The following is an 18,073-nucleotide window of genomic DNA, read 5'->3' on the forward strand; positions in this document are numbered from 1 at the left end:
TTACCATAAAACTGTTTATATAATAGCCTCGGCTATGGGACTTGCATCCAAATGGTTGTATAGAATGTATTAATAAGGATAAAGCTATTTTGTAATACATTGAGATGCTGTGTACTGATGTTAATGTGATAGAATGTATTTATGTTCAAAGATTAAATCAGTCATCGGCACGCCCCCAGGGACACAGACAGGACCAGGCGTCATGTGACAAGCCTGTTCTATGTTCACTATAAAACCCCACCCTGATTTACTTTCTTCAGACCAGGCCTCCACTCCATTGCAAGTTGGCCAATATGTTTGACCATCCAATTCATCTACTGAAAGTGAACTATACCACGTGGTTAACTTTTAGACTATCGATACCGACAGAATAAGAACAAGTCTTTGATATTAATTATTAGTCTGCAGCTAAGTAAATTATATCATTGAACGCGAAGACCAACGAAACATCCATTCTATAACGACATTAATGAATGTCGCTTTGACAGACAGACAGACAGACAGACAGACAGACAGACAGACAGACCTCTCCAACAAGGATCCTGACGACACACTGAGCGTAAATATATATTGATTGCAATTGTTCCCGAATGAGTGAGCGTTCATGTGCAAAGGATTAGCATATCAATTGTTAATATTAATTAACTCTGTGTGCCTCCTCAGCTGACCATTTATGACCCTTTGTTTAACAAGACACCAGCCATGCCTGTTTAGCCCACTAGGGCACATTACTCTACCAATTCTTTGTATGCTTTCTGTGAATTACTTAGTTTAGTAAATAAATGATTTTAAGACAATTGATGTATGGATGACTCTTAGTAAAGGCTGGGTTCGTGCAGATACAACAATTTACGACGTTTGGAATGAGACTGGACGCGAGGTAAAATACACCATTTAAACCAGAAGATAATCGGCCTTTACTATAATAAAAAATAATATATAATGTTATAATATAGGAAAGTTATATTAGGAAAATTATAACTTTGTAATCTGAATATTTTCCTTGGTGCCCCGATCTCCTAGTTAATTACAATTAAACGATTAATCAGTTTAATCGCGTGATAATAATTACAGGGAGTTAATTGATAAACATGTCTTCAGTTTAATGGTGACCCAAAGACACGACAATAGTGTAGTTTCTTTTTCTTTAGTTTAGTCACATGATTTCTTAATCTGCAGTAATATTGCCGTTCTTGTAATAATCTTGTAATGATCACCGTTCTTGTGATCATTTTGACCCCACGGGGTGAGATCTTGCGTGGAGCCCCAGATCGAGGGAGATTATCAGTGGTCTTGTATGTCTTTCATTTCCTAATAATTGCTCCCACAGTTGATTTCTTCAAACCAAGCTGCTTACCTATTGCAGATTCAGTCTTCCCAGCCTGGTGAAGGTCTACAATTTTGTTTCTGGTGTCCTTTGACAGCTCTTTGGTCTTGGCCATAGTGGAGTTTGGAGTGTGACTGTTTGAGGTTGTGGACAGGTGTCTTTTATACTGATAACAAGTTCAAACAGGTGCCATTAATACAGGTAACGAGTGGAGGACAGAGGAGCCTCTTAAAGAAGAAGTTACAGGTCTGTGAGAGCCAGAAATCTTGCTTGTTTGTAGGTGACCAAATACTTATTTTCCACCATAATTTGCAAATAAATTCATTAAAAATCCTACAATGTGATTTTCTGGATTTTTTTTCTCATTTTGTCTGTCATAGTTGACGTGTACCTATGATGAAAATTACAGGCCTCTCTCATCTTTTTAAGTGGGAGAACTTGCACAATTGGTGGCTGACTAAATACTTTTTGCCCCACTGTATATTTGATGCAGCATTATGACATCTCATTGTCACAATGGTAGGGACTAACTGAGCTGGTCTTGGATCATTTACCAGTCATTGTTTTAACACAGCCTTGAAATGTGTGGACAGAGTCTAGGAGCCAAGATGATTTGGATGGACTCCGCCATTCCTGTAGAGTATCTTCTGTTTCCAGAAGGGGTCAAAGTTATCTATAAAAGTGACTCAAGCAGAGCTACAGTAATCCTGATATCGTTTGACCCCACATGGACTACGACAGTGTCTTCTCCCGGAATCTGTGGTAGAACAGTCGAAAGCAGCCTTGTTATGTCCTGTACTCGTGCTCCTGGGTAGCACAGGGTTTTTGCCTTGGGGACCGAGATATTTCTCACCATAGAGCTGCCAATGATGACAGCTGGTGATGTTGAATGGGCAGCTCCGAGGATCTGAACCCGAGGTAGAAGCCACCGGAGAGGGAGACAGAACCGAGGACGAAGACGCAGGTAGCTCTGGATCCGATCTTGATTGGGAATCAATCAAGGACGAAGGCGCCGGAACCTCTGGATCCAGGGCGGCGAAGACGTTTCTGGTCTGTGTGCATACATTTTCATATTTATTCTTACTGGTCCCCCATGGGTATCGAACCCACAAACCTGGTGTTGCAAGTGCCATGCTCTACCAACTGTGCCACATACTCAAATCGTTGCCGCCACTCCAAAATATATGATAAAAAAAAAAAAACAATGTAGAAAAGATAATGGATCTACATTTTTTTTTAAATACGATTATTTGAGAACTAACAAATCACCAAAATAAAACTAGACAGTCGGGGAGAATCGAAAATTCAAGAAATGTCATGGCATGGGGTACTCATTGATTTTTTTAAATAATGTTTGAGCCACTCAGATAACATAAGAACACAGCGTAAGCCATGGCAAAATGTGTAGAACTGCAGAAAATGTACTTTAAAGATGCAAATTTTCTCTCAGCCCCATGGCAAAAGGTGTAGAAAAGCCAGAAATAAGCTTTAAAACTGATATTTTTTCTTTCAGCCCCATGCCAGAATGTGTAGAAATGCAGGGAACTAGCTTTAAAACTGAATTATTCTCTCTCCCATGGCAAAATGTGTAGAATATAAGGAAAAATGTTGTCTCTGCGGCCAAGAGGACAAACTAACATTTTCGGTCGGTGAATGCGTTTTCTACCTCTCCGTCTCGTCTATGGTTTTTCCATGTTTTCAAGCTGCTTACTCAGGGTAGTCTTGACCTGCTGATGACCATTAAGAAATCCTCTTGAATAGTTTGTTATTGTTTAGCAAATTCGAATCAAAACATTAAATTAATAGGACTGTATTATCCTCAAATATACCATTCTTCCACGTCCAACATTTCTAGATTAATGTAATATTTTCTTAATCAGCTTCCTAAATCTAACACTTAAGAGTGAATAATGAATAAATATACAAAAGTAACCATCCAAGGCTGCCATCTCTGCGCCTTGGAAACCACAGAATCAAACCACGTGTCTCTTCAGCAGTGGGGTCTTCCTGTTTACCACCAATGAAACGAAACATTAAAAACAAAATAACACCCTCCCTACAATCAAACATGGGGGAGGTTCGATAATGCTGTGGGGTTACTTTGCTGCCTCAGGTACTGGGGGCCTTGAACGTGTGCAAGACATCATGAAATCAGCAGATTATCAAGGTGTTTTGAAGTGCAATGTTCAACTCAGTGTCCAACGGTGTCTCTGTTGTAGGTTGGAAGTCTACCAGCAGGACAACGACCCCAAACATCAAAAGCAACCTGGAATGGTTTGAGAAGAAAACGCTGGACTGGCCAGTGAAGAGTCGAGATCTGAATCACATCCATAACTATGGCAAGAGCTGGAAACAGCCCTTGGTGGAGGGCACCCCTCAAACATTGAAGTATTACAGCAGTGTGCTACTAAAGAGCAGGCCAAATTGCCAGTAAGAAAGTGCAGCAAATTAATTTGTCTGCAGTTATCTTGGCCAAAGGCTGTGCAAACAAGTACTCTGGGGTGCCAATCATTTTGTCCATGCCATGTGTCTTTATTAAAGTATGCAAAAATAAAATTGGTTCTGCTACTACAGTGCCTTCAGAAGGTATTCATACCCCTCGACTTTTCACATTTTGTGCTACAGCCTGAATAAAAAGTTTATGAAATATATTTTTGTCTCACCCATCTACACACAATACCCCATAACGACAAAGTGAAAACATGTTTTTAGAAATTGTTGCAAATTTATTGAAAACATTTAAATAAGTATTTGAACCCCTGAGTCAATACATGTTAGAATTACCTGTGGCAGTGATCATAGCTGTGTCTTTCTGGGTGAGTCTAAGAGCTTTGCACACCTGGATTGTACAATATCTGTCCATTAAAAAAACCAAATCTTCAAGCTCTGTCAAAGTGGTTGTTGATCATTGCGAGACAACCATTTTCAAGTCTTGCCATGCAAATTTAAGTCAAAACTGTAACTTGGCCACTCAGGAACATTCACTGTCTTCTTGGTAAGCAACTCCAGTGTAGATTTGGCCTTGTGTTTTACGTTATTGTCCTGCTAAAAGGTGAATTCATCTCCCAGTGTCTGGTGGAAAGCAGACAACCAGGTTTCCTCTAGGATTTTGCCTGTGCTTAGCTCCATTCCATTTCTTTTTTTATTCTTACTCCCCAGTCCTTAATTATTACAAGTGTGTGCAGCCACCACTATGCTTGAAAATATGGAGAGTGGTACTCAGTTATGTGTTGTATCAGATTTGCTCCAGACGCAACACTTTGTATTCAGCACAAAACGTAAATTGCTTTGCCACATTTTTTTGCATTATTACTTGTGCATTATTACTTGCTACAAGTGCCTTGTTGCAAACAAGCATGTTTTCGAATATTTGTATTCCTGTACAGGCTTCCTTCTTTTCACACTGTCATTTAGGTTAGTATTGTGGAGTAACTACAATGTTGTTGATCCATCTTCAGTTTTCTCCTATCACAGCCATTAAACTCTAACTGTTTGAAAGTCACCATTGTCCTCATGGTAAAATCCCTGAGCGGTTTCCTTCCTCTCCGCCAACTGAGTTAGGAGGGACACCTGTATCTTTGTAGTGACTGGGTGTATTGATACTCCATCCAAAGTATAATTAATAACTTTACCATGCTCAAAGGGATGTTCAATGTCTGCTTTTTTTATTTTTACCCATCTACCAATAGATGGCCTTTTTTCGAGGCACTGGAAAACCTCCCTTGTCTTTGTGGATGAATCTGTGTCTGAAATTCACTACTCGACTGACGGACATTACAGATAATTGTTTGCGTGGGGTACAGAGATGAGGTAGTCATTCAGAAAGTATACTGCTCAAAAAATAAAGGGAACACTTAAACAACACATCCTAGATCTGAATGAAAGAAATAATCTTATTAAATACTTTTTTCTTTACATAGTTGAATGTGCTGACAACAAAATCACACAAAAATAATCAATGGAAATCCAATTTATCAACCCATGGAGGTCTGGATTTGGAGTCACACACAAAATTAAAGTGGAAAACCACACTACAGGCTGATCCAACTTTGATGTAATGTCCTTAAAACAAGTCAAAATGAGGCTCAGTAGTGTGTGTGGCCTCCACATGCCTGTATGACCTCCCTACAACGCCTGGGCATGCTCCTGATGAGGTGGCGGATGGTCTCCTGAGGGATCTCCTCCCAGACCTGGACTAAAGCATCCGCCAACTCCTGGACAGTCTGTGGTGCAACGTGGCGTTGGTGGATGGAGCAAGACATGATGTCCCAGATGTGCTCAATTGGATTCAGGTCTGGGGAACGGGCGGGCCAGTCCATAGCATCAATGCCTTCCTCTTGCAGGAACTGCTGACACACTCCAGCCACATGAGGTCTAGCATTGTCTTGCATTAGGAGGAACCCAGGGCCAACCGCACCAGCGTATGGTCTCACAAGGGGTCTAAGGATCTCATCTCAGTACCTAATGGCAGTCAGGCTACCTGGCGAGCACATGGAGGGCTGTGCGGCCCCCCAAAGAAATGCCACCCCACACCATGACTGACCCACCGCCAAACCGGTCATCCTGGAGGATGTTGCAGGCAGCAGAACGTTCTCCACGGCGTCTCCAGACTCTGTCACGTCTGTCACATGTGCTCAGTGTGAACCTGCTTTCATCTGTGAAGAGCACAGGGCGCCAGTGGCGAATTTGCCAATCGTGGTGTTCTCTGGCAAATGCCAAACTTCTTGCACGGTGTTAGGCTGTAAGCACAACCCCCACCTGTGGACGTCGGGCCCTCATACCACCCTCATGGAGTCTGTTTCTGACCGTTTGGGCAGACACATGCACATTTGTGGCCTGCTGGAGGTCATTTTGCAGGGCTCTGGCAGTGCTTCTCCTGCTCCTCCTTGCACAAAGGCGGAGGTAGCGGTCCTGCTGCTGGGTTGTTGCCCTCCTACGGCCTCCTCCACGTCTCCTGATGTACTGGCCTGTCTCCTGGTAGCGCCTCCATGCTCTGGACACTACGCTGACAGACACAGCAAACCTTCTTGCCACAGCTCGCATTGATGTGCCATCCTGGATGAGCTGCACTACCTGAGCCACTTGTGTGGGTTGTAGACTCCGTCTCATGCTACCACTAGAGTGAAAGCACCGCCAGCATTCAAAAGTGACCAAAACATCAGCCAGGAAGCATAGGAACTGAGAAGTGGTCTGTGGTCCCCACCTGCAGAACCACTCCTTTATTGGGGGTGTCTTGCTAATTGCCTATAATTTCCACCTGTTGTCTATTCCATTTGCACAACAGCATGTGAAATGTATTGTCAATCAGTGTTGCTTCCTAAGTGGACAGTTTGATTTCAAAGAAGTGTGATTGACCTGGAGTTACATTGTGTTGTTTAAGTGTTCCCTTTATTTTTTTGAGCAGTGTATATTAAACACTATTATTGCACACAGTAAGTACATGCAACATATTACGCGACTTGTTAATCAAATGTTTACTCCTGAACTTATTTAGGCTTACCATAAGAAAGGGTTTGAATACTTAATGACTCAAGACATTTCAGCTTTTCATTTTATATTAATTTGTAAACATTTCGAAAAACAATTCCACTTTGACATTATGGGGTATTGTCTATAGGCCAATGCCATTTTTTCTCTCCAATTTAATCTATTTTACATTCAGGCTGTAGCTCAACAAAATGTGGAAATGTCAAGGGGTGTGAATACTTTCTGAAGGCACTGTTAAAGCAACCATACATTAAAACATAGATGCAACAAACAGTGTCAGTCACCTGCATTTGTGGCAAAAGCGCACCAGCTCATCCTGTTGAACGCGGTCTGCCAAGAACTGGGGTCGACAAAGGGGCAGACGGGTCTTCGAGAGCAACTCAGGGAGCCGAGGTTGCCGCTCCTCGCGTTCATGCCGCACCCACGCAAGAACTGCTTCAAACACCTAGAATGAGGGGACACAGAATGTCAGAGGGATTAAGAACAAGCTTAGGAATTCAAATCCGGTCATGTTAGACGCTGTTTACCACAGCACAGTCAGTTTTATCACAGGCGAACGATGTTGAACTCATCACTGCATTCTCTATCAGAAAGTGGGCTGGCCCTCATTGGTATCGCGTAGGTCGAAACATTGGTCTGATCATTTATAAAGCTCTTGCACAAAAACTCCTGCATTAACTTAAATCATTACTAACCTATAGAAGTATGAGATACCCGCTCACAGGGATGGCTTTTTGTTTCTTTGCACTTCACTTATGTCTTCAGAATACCCTACAGTTGGACGCATTGGTGCCTTTCGGGCAATTCGGAGACTTGGTCGAAGACCTCTTTAGAGAGGAATGTGCATGTTTTTTTACAACTGTTTTTGAGTTTCCTGTGCTCCCGCCTTGAAGTTTTTATGTCTAACTTTAAATTAGTAATTGTTGCTGGTCTTGTGATGCAGGGCTCCCTTGCAAAAGAGACCTTTGTCTCAATGGGACTCCCTTAAATAAAAGGTTATATAAAAATAAAGAAAGAGCTGGAGAACATTGATATGGTCTGACCATATGCCCTTTGTGAACTGTCCCACCTCCCTGTAGTGACGCATCTGTTGTCACCAACTTGCGTATGATTCTCCCCCTGGGGCAGCCCTGCATCAAGAGGGATGGGTCTCTCTAGCATTAGAGAGGGGCACGCTGGAAGTCTCACGAGGAGGAGGCCAAGCGGGAAGCAGTGGCAAAACACTGAGAAGCTGTGGCAAAAAGCTGTTGCGCTCGCCACGGTGAGCAGGTGCGACATCAGGAGGGCTTTGTGCTCTGCTTCCTGAGCCCGGGTGTAGGTTAGGACTAGGGCTACGGTGGCTTCAGCACACTTCCTGAATGTCTGTGGTGCCAGGGACAGACGGAATGGGAAGGTGAGAAATTCCCAAGCTATGCTCTCAAAGGTGAACATCATATCACCTGTGTGCAGGACAAACTGATGTGGAATTAAGCATCCTTGAGGTCAACAGTAGTGAACTACTCGTTCGGCCGAATAGAATCTAACAGCATGCGATGCATTAGCATTCGCACTCAGACACTTGAGGTACCATAAATCTAGGACGGGGTGTACCCCTCCCCTGAAGAAGCCTTGGTGAGCTTCCTCCCTAGGTACCACTTCCTTGGCCAAAAGAGACACTCATCTTTGAGGACACGGCCGCTTCACCCTGTGCAGTGGACTGCACTACTCCCATGAAACGCAGGACCCATGGGGAGACTGCCCAGGGGGAGACTTCTGTGAAGAGCGGGGGAACCCAGAGCAGGGGAATAGGTGGGTGGAGAGAGCCCTCTGGGGCAACTGCGTATTTGGGCAACCTGTCCCATGGAAGGGACGGGGGACGTGTCAGGCCTGTTGGCTGGACAAGGTTGGCCTTGAGAGGTTGATGGTTAAAAAGGCAAAATGTAGAACCATCACCCTCTGCCCCTGGATATGATGGGAACTCTTTAAAGAACTAAACTGGGGTAACAGTGGCTTTGACCCACCCCAACGAGGGCTATAGGTCTTGAGGTGGGGGTCTCTGAACTATCCCAACAACTCCATGCCATTCATATCCGTAGCCTGGCACTGGTGACTTGAGTGGCTCATCCCAAAGTATTTCAATTGGGTTGAGGTCGGTTGATTGTGGAGGCCAGGTCATCTGATGCAGCACTCCATCACTCTCCTTCTTGGTCAAATAGCCCTTACACAGCCTGCAGGTGTGTTTTGGGGCATTGTCCTGTTGAAAAACAAATGATCATCCCACTAAGCGCAAACCAGATGGGATGGCGTATCGCTGCAGAATGCTGTGGTAGCCATGCTGGTTAAGTGTGCCTTGAATTCTAAATAAATCACTTACAGTGTCACCAGCAAAGCACCCCCATGCCACCTCCTCCATGCTTTGGGAACCACACATTCAGAGATCATCCGTCCACCTACTCTGCGTCTCACAAAGACACAGCAGTTGGAACCAAAAATCTCAAATTTGGACTCCAGACCAAAGGACAGATTTCACCGGTCTAATTTCCATTGCCCGTGCTTCTTGGCCCTTCTTATTGGTGTCCTTTAGTAGTGGTTTCTTTACAGCAATTCGACCATGAAAGCCTGATTCACGCAGTCTCCTCTGAACAGTTGATGTTGAGATGTGTCTGTCACTTGAACTCTGAAGCATTTATTTGGGCTGCAATTTCTGAGGCTGTAACTGTAATGAATTTACCCTCTGCAGCAAAGGTAACTCTGGGTCTTCCTTTCATGTGGCGGTCCTCATGAGAGACAGTGTCATCATAGCGCTTGATCGTTTTTGCAACTGCACTTGAAACTTTCAAAGACCTTGACATTTTTAGGGATTGACTGACCTTCATGTCTTAAAATAATGGACTGTCGTTTCGCTTTGCTTATTTGAGCTGGCCTTTTACCAAATAGGGCTATCTTCTGTACCTTGTCACAACACAACTGATTGGCTCAAACACATTAAACAGTAAAGAAATTCCACAAATTAACTTTTAACAAGGCGCACCTGTTAATTGAAATGCATTCTAGGTGACTACCTCATGAAGCTGGTTGAGAGAATGCCAGGAGTGTGCAAAGCTGTCAAAGGCAAAAGGTGGCTACTTTGAAGAAACTCAAATTTAAAATACATTGATGTTTAACACTTTTTTTGTTACTACATGATTATTTCATAGTTTATGTCTTTACTATTATTCTACAATGTAAAAAAATGGTCAAAATAAAGAAAAACCCTTGAATGAGTAGGTATGTTCAAACTTTTGACTGGTACTGTAGGTGTGGGAGACGAAGAATACTCGGGATCGAGTTTGGAGGCAGCGCGTCTGATCGGCTTGAAGAAGGGGAGATCAGCCATTGACTCCTGCCCTCCCTTCTCAGTTTGGCTGGGCAGTACAAGCTGAGCAGAGGAGATGAACTCTTCCTCAGGGGCGTAATACCTCCCCTGGTCAGAGAGGGCGCTGCCTGATGCAGCAAGAGACATGCCGTCATCCTGACTTCGTGATTCATCTTTAAGGTCCGCCCCCCGGGACAGATAGGCGTCCTCCGAATATGCTGGGAGCTTGAGGGGAAGATGGCTGTCCCTCTTGAGATTTTGTTCGCAACGTCTTCCTCGAGCAAGAACGAGGCCTACCATGATCTATGTTTAAGGACATCGGGGCCCAGCTGAAAGCAATGTGAATCAGACTGGGAGACGAAATGGCTGCAGGGGAAAGCCTTGCGCTGCTATCCCTCCCCCTGCTATGACGACTTGGTCGGTTAACCTGTCGACATTTGTTTAGATCAGATGGGTGAAAACAAGCTGGAATACCCGGGGGGGAAGTAGCTAGCTAGCTAGCTACTCCACACTGCTACTCAACAGAGAAGCCGGGCAAGATACGGGTTGACGTTAGCTGGAAGCCAGGTAATCAGAAACAGGTCAGGTAAGCAGAAATAGCTTAAGTTCTTATGGCTTGAGGGCGCTATTTTCACGTCCGGATGAAAAGTATACTCCCTGCTATTCAGGCTCAGAAGGTAGGATATGCATATTATTGGTAGATTTGGATAGAAAACACTCTGAAGTTTCTAAAACTGTTTGAATGATGTCTGAGTATAACAGAACTCATATGGCAGGCAAAACCCTGAGAAAAATCCAACCAGAAAGTGGGAAATCTGAGGTTGTGTTTTTTTTCAAGTGATTGCCTTTACAGTATACAGTGACTTAGGGTTCATTTTGCAATTCCTAAGACTTCCACTAGATGTCAACAGTCTTTAGAAAGTTGTTCCAGGCTTCTATGGTAAACAGAGAACGAACAAAGGAAGTTGGAAGTAGTTGACTCAGGAAAGGACATGACTTCATTGGCGTGCTTTCACTTGGGAGTTAGCTGTGTTCCATTACATTTTTCAAGACATTGGAATCGTCCGGTTGGAATATTATTGAAGTTTTATGTTAAAAAGGCCCTAAAGATTGATGCTATACATGTTTCTACGAACGTAAATATAACTTTTTTAGATTTTTCGTCGTGAAATTTTCGTCGCACTTCCTACATTTGGAGTAGCTTACTGAACGCGCAAACAACGAGGTATTTGGACATAAATTATGGACTTTATCAAACAAAACAACATTTATTGTGGACTTGGGATTCCTGGGAGTGCATTCTGATGAAGATCAAAGGTAAGTGAATATTTATAATGCTATTTATGATTTTAGATGACTCCAAAATGGCGGGTATCTGTATTGCCTGCTGTTGTCTGAACGCTGTACTCAGATTATTGCAAAGTGTGCTTTCCCCATGAAGCTTTTTTGAAATCTGTCACAGCGGTTGCATTATGGAGATGTTTATCTATAATTCTTTGAATAACAGTTTAATATTTTATCAATGTTTATGATGAGTATTTCTATAAATTGATGTGCTCATTCACCGGAAGTTTTTGAAGGAAAAACATTTCTGAACATTATGGGCCAATGTAAAATGGGGTTTTTGGATATAAATATGAACTTTATCGAGCAAAACATACATGTATTGTGTAACATGAAGACCTAGTGCCATCTGATGAAGATCAAAGGTTAGTGCTTAATTTTAGCTGTATTTCTGGTTTTTGTGACGCCTCTTCTTGCTAGGAAAATGGCAGTGTGTTTTTTCTTGTCGATCACTTTCAGGGATGCTTTGACTGTACCTCCTGGAGTGTATTTGAAGAATCATCAGCTGACCAACGTTTGAATTCTATGTTTTTTCCCCCAAAAAACATGTAAGATATAAGAGTCACAATTCAACGGCTCAGACACGAGACGTATGTGGCAGGGTCTACAGTCAATCAGGGATTACAGAAAGAAACCAGCCCCGTATCTGACATCGACAACGTGTTAACCCTCGCAAGACTATCGGCCCAGACGGCATCCCTAGCCGCGACCTCACAGCATGCGCAGACCAGCTGGCTGGTGTGTTTATGGACATATTCAACCAATCAATATCCCAGGCTGTTGTCCCCACATGCTTCAAGATGACCACCATTGTTCCTGTCCCCAAGAAAGCTTATGTAACTGAACGAAATGACTATCGCTCTGTTGCACTCACTTCTGTCATCCTGCAGTGCTTTGAGAGACTAGTCAAGGACCCTATCACCTCCACCCTACCGGATACCCTAGACCCACTCCAATTTGCTTACCGCCCCAATAGGTCCACTGACGATGCAATTGCCATCACACTGCCCTATCCCATCTGAACAAGAGGAATGCCTATGTAAGAATGTTGTTCATTGACTACAGCTCAGCATTTAACACCATAGTACCCTCCAAACTCGTCATTAAGCTCGAGACCCTGGGTCTCGACCCCGCCCTGTGCAGCTGGGTCCTGGACTTCCTGATGGGCCACCCCCAGGTGGTGAAGGTAGGAAAAACATCTCCACTCCACTGATCCTCAACACTGGGGCCCCACAAGGGTGCGTGCTCAGCCCCCTCCTGTACTCTCTGTTCACCCATGACTGCGTGGCCATGCACGCTTCCAACTCAATCATCAAGTTTGCAGACGATACTACAGTGGTAGGCCTGATTACCAACAACGACGAGACGGCCTACAGGGAGGAGGTGAGGGCCCTCGGAGTGTGGTGTCAGGAAAATAACCACTCACTCAATGTCAACAAAACAAAGGAGATGATTGTGGACTACAAGAAACAGCAGAGGGAGCACGCACCCCCCCCCCATACACAGGACAGTAGTGGAGAAGGTGGAAAGTTTTAAGTTCCTCGGCATACACATCACAGACAAACTGAAATGGTCCACCCACACAGACAGGGTGGTGAAGAACGCGCAACAGTCCACCTCAAGAGGCTTTAGAAATTTGGCTTGTCATCTAAAACACTCACAAACGTTTACAGATGCACAATCGAGAGCATCCTGTCGGGCTGTATCACTGGTACGGCAATTGGACAACCCTCAACCGCAAGGCTCTCCAGAGGGTAGTGCAGCCTGCACAACACATCACCGGGGGCAAACTACCTGCCCTCCAGGACACCTACACCACCCAATGTCACAGGAAGGCCAAAAAGATCATCAAGAACAACAACCACCCGAGCCACTGCCTGTTCACCCCGCTATCATCCAGAAGGCGAGGTCAGTACAGGTGCATCAAAGGTGGGACCGAGAGACTGAAAAACAGCTTCTATCTCAAGGCCATCAGACTGTTAAACAGTCATCACTAACATAGAGAGGCTGCTGCCAACAGACTCAAATCTCTGGCCACTTAAATAAATTGACTTAATAAAAAGGTATCACTAGTCACTTTAAATAAACGCCACTTTAATAATGTTTACACACAATATACATACATACATACACACACATACATATATACACATACATACGATTGCCTTCTGAAAGTATTCAGACCCCTCGACTTTTTACACACTGTTAGGTTACAGCCTTATTCTACAATTGATTAAATAATTTTTTCCCCCTCAATCTACTCACAATACCCCATAATGAAATATCACATTTACATAAGTATTCAATTGCCAGGTCGCAATTGTAAATGAGAACTTGTTCTCAACTTGCCTACCTGGTTAAATAAAGGTGAAATAAAAAATTCAGAACCTTTACTCCGTACTTTGTTGAAGCAACTTTGGCAGAGATTACAGCCTTGATTCTTCTTGTGTATGATACTACAAGCTTGGGACACCTATATTTGGGGAGTTTCTCCCATTCTTCTCTTCAGATCCTCTCAAGCTCTGTCAGGTTGGATGGGGAGCATTGCTGCACAGCTATTTTCAGGTCTCTCGAGAGATGTTTGATCGGGTTCAAGTCCGGGCTCAGGCTGGGCCACTCAAGAACATTCAGAGACTTGTCCCGAAGCCACTCCTGCGTTGTTTTGCCTGTGCTTAGGGTCGTTGTCCTGTTGGAAGTTGAACCTTTGCCCCAGTCTGAGGTGCTGAGCGCTCTGGAGCAGGTTTCCATCAAGGATCTCTCTGTACTTTGCTCCATTCATGCACTGTCAACTGTGTTAATCATGTCCAATCAATTGAATTTACCACAGGTGGACTCCAATCAAGTTGCAGAACCATCTCAAGGAGAATCAATGGAAACAAGATGCACCTGAGCTCAAATTCAAGTCTCATAGCAAAGGTTTTGAATACTTATGTAAATAAGGTATTTTGTTTAAAACATTTTTTTATATATAATCTAAAACCGTGTTTTCGCTTTGTCATTATGGGATATAGTGTTTAGATTGCTGAGAGAAAAAAAAGCATATTTAATGAACTTTTGAACTACCTGGAGCAAAAGGAAAAAGTGGGCACTGTCACTTTTTCGATCAATTTCTGAATAAGGTTGTAAAGTAACAAAAATTTGGAAAAAGTCAAGGGGTCTGAATACTTTCCGAAGGCACTGTATACAGATTGAGTGATAACATTTTTCAAGTGTTGCTCACAAAAGTCAAAATTATGGAAAATCCATCATGGCAAATGTTCTTGAGAAGTTGGAAAAATTATTTTTCAATGTATTTAAATTGAATGGATTTGACCAAATGTGTGACTATCTCAAACAGGGTGGGCGGTTTGAGCTTTCCAAATTTGCATACCGAGTCCCTTGGTATAGCTTAACGATGTTTCACTGCTTGAACCACTAATGACAATAAAAGCCACAGACCTGCTCCTCCGCTTTGATGTTGAGTTCGTCACAACCCACCAGCTCCAGTACTTCCTCTGGCCTGAGACTGAGGAACTCCTCAGACACGGACACCTCCACAAAGTGCTGGTGGACAAAACTGTTGGCCGCGTCGTACAGTGTTGTGCACATCATGGTCTCTGCAAACTGTCGCACGCCCAGACAGTTCTTAGGGTGAAGTCTGGGGTGAAATAGAGGTGGTGTGGGAGAGAGAGAGAGAGAGAGCAAAAGTTCAAATTAGTTATTCGCAACTTCCAGTTAATTTTAAATGTCATGGTTATTTTGCTCATGCAAGATGTCACCCTAAGTGTGCAATATTGAAAAATAATTTGGTTATAGTGCCAAGGACTTTTGGGACTTAAATGCTCCAGTGTTGAGAATATTATTGTCATATAAAAGAGAAAAGCTGAACAGAAAAACACATTTTTGATTTGCAGAAATGAGGAATCAAATGATTAATTGTCAATGATTTACCACCCACAAGAGTTGGGTGCTGCTAGTAATAGGGTTCTCCCCAGGAATTTTAAATAAGGTGGTGCTGCCGAGTACAGCACTACCCTTCTTTGGACATAATTATTTATTACATTTGAAAATGTTTTTATTACAAAAATGATCTAAGAGTACATAAAGATTACAAATAATGAAAATATAACAGTAAATAATATATATTTATTTATTTTCAGGTCCAAAAATAATGGCACCCTTGATAAAGATGAGCAAAAAAGACTGTAGAAAATTAATTATACAAATACTTTGCTAATATGCTCAAACAAATTGGAAAATGTTATTATTTTATACCAATACAATTGCTCTGAGAAAGACCTAATGTTTAAGTATTTTTTTTAAAAAGGTGTCAAAATAATTGCTACTCCTATTTTCAATCCCCTGGCAACCTCCCCTTGTGAGGATAACGGCCCTGAGTCTTTTTCTAAAATGTCTTATGAGATTGGAGAACACATTGGGAAGGACCCCTATACAGACTCTTTACAGATCCTTGAGATCCTTCAGATTTGCCCTCATGGACTGCCCTCTTCAATTCAAACCACAAGTTTTCAATGGGGTTCAAGACCGGAGAGTGATGGCCATTGCAAAATGTTGATTTTGTGGTCAAATAATAATTTCTTTGTGGATTTTGATGTGTGCTTGGGGTTATGGATGTTACATGACATGGACAAGATTTTTGGGGAGACTCAATATATTAGCAAAAGTCTGAGTTTGTAAGTCAAAACATGGATTGCCATGTGGAAGGAAACACAAAAACGATCATTTTGAAAATTGTCATTTCATTACGTTAAGAGAGGAGAGGAGAGGAAAAACAACTTGGATGTTACACCCTCCATTATGGATGTTACAGAGTCTGAAATAGACATTCAACTCAAAGATTTCTTGATCAAAATCTATGATAACACATTTGTTGTCATTTGGAATGTCAGCAGATGGCATAGTTCCTTAGGATTGCATAATTACAGGTAACCTGAATAGTTCCCCTTGGCCAGGCACCAATGTTCCCTCTAAACCGCGTGGCCGCGCACCTCCTCCAGGACTGCAGCGCAGAAGAAATGCCATGTCGCACAGAGATGCAAGAGATTGAAATTCACCGAGTTCGCCCCATTAGATGGCACAATATGGAGCAATGTTTTTTCTGTGATCGAATCAACATATCTGCGCTTTTCAGATCAGTTCAGATCCATGCGTGAGCACATTGTTGATATTCTTTGCTAGTTAGCAGCCCAGTTATAAGTATAGGTAAGCAATGGGAAGTTACTGCTTCCTACAAGAGCACAAAATGTGTAGGCTACATCTCAAGCCGTCTTTGAAAAGCCAGTCAGGTGGAAATATTTATTTAACTAGGCAAGTCGGTTAAGAACAAATTCTTATTTACATTGACGGCCTACCCCGGCCAAACCCTAAACCGGACAACACTGGGCCAATTGTGCGCCGCACTATGGGACTCCCAATCACGGCCGGTTGTGATACAGCCTGGAATCAAACCAGGGTCTGTAGTGACGCCGCTAGCATTGAGATGCAGTGCCTTAGACCACTGTGCCACTTAATTGTCTTAATTAAAGGGGCAGTGTTCTATTTTGAGACAGGCTTGAATATGCAAAAAGCCAATAGGCAGAGGGGTAGCCTACATTGTCTAATTCTCTATATGGTAATAACATTTTATTTTGTCAAGTGGTTTCTTGCATCATACAACACAATACAACTTACAGTCACATATTTGAACCATTGTGTTCCAGACCAAGTGAAAAATCATGAATTATTGTCAAGCCCTTCATAATGTAAAAACATATTTAAAAGTCTCATGCAATGTAGGCCTGCATTGAACACCACATATAGACTACTGTGGACCTGAACACCTCATATAGACTACTGTGGACCTGAACACCTCATATAGACTACTTTGGACCTGAACACCTCATATAGACTACTTTGGACCTGAACACCTCATATATAGACTACTGTAGGCCTGTACACCACATAGACTACTGTAGGCCTGTACACCTCATATAGACTACTGTAGGCGTAAACACCTCATATAGACTACTGTAGGCCTGTACACCTCATATAGACTACTGTAGGCGTAAACACCTCATATACACTCCCGCGGGCCTGAACACCTCATATACACTCCCGCGGGCCTGAACACCTCATATACACTCCCGCGGGCCTGAACACCTCATATACACTCCCGCGGGCCTGAACACCTCATATACACTCCCGCGGGCCTGAACACCTCATATACACTCCCGCGGGCCTGAACACCTCATATACACTCCCGCGGGCCTGAACACCTCATATACACTCCCGCGGGCCTGAACACCTCATATACACTCCCGCGGGCCTGAACACCTCATATACCCTCCCGCGGGCCTGAACACCTCATATACACTCCCGCGGGCCTGAACACCTCATATACACTCCCGCGGGCCTGAACACCTCATATACACTCCCGCGGGCCTGAACACCTCATATACACTCCCGGGCCTGAAACACCTCATATACACTCCCGCGGGGCCTGAACACCTCATATACACTCCCGCGGGCCTGAACACCTCATATACACTCCCGCGGGCCTGAACACCTCATATACACTCCCGCGGGCCTGAACACCTCATATA

At 43.3% G+C, this 18,073-nt stretch overlaps 1 protein-coding gene across 2 annotated transcripts in view; it reads right to left on the reverse strand.

Annotated features, from left to right (window-relative positions):
* Positions 1-6,977: 6,977 nt before the first annotated feature.
* Positions 6,978-18,073, reverse strand: part of LOC115156494 (kelch-like protein 18) — a 44,884-nt gene continuing 33,788 nt past the window's right edge. For both annotated transcript variants that reach the window (XM_029703917.1, XM_029703916.1), the window contains 2 exons: positions 14,931-15,129; positions 6,978-7,259 (listed from right to left, as the gene is read on the reverse strand). In XM_029703917.1, the coding sequence (XP_029559777.1) occupies positions 7,095-7,259; positions 14,931-15,129 (364 nt within the window). In that variant the 3' untranslated portion in view covers positions 6,978-7,094. The remainder of the gene's footprint in view (positions 7,260-14,930; positions 15,130-18,073) is intronic.

The sequence above is a fragment of the Salmo trutta genome, chromosome 21 (genome assembly GCF_901001165.1).
Source record: "Salmo trutta chromosome 21, fSalTru1.1, whole genome shotgun sequence".
NCBI lineage: Eukaryota > Metazoa > Chordata > Actinopteri > Salmoniformes > Salmonidae > Salmo > Salmo trutta.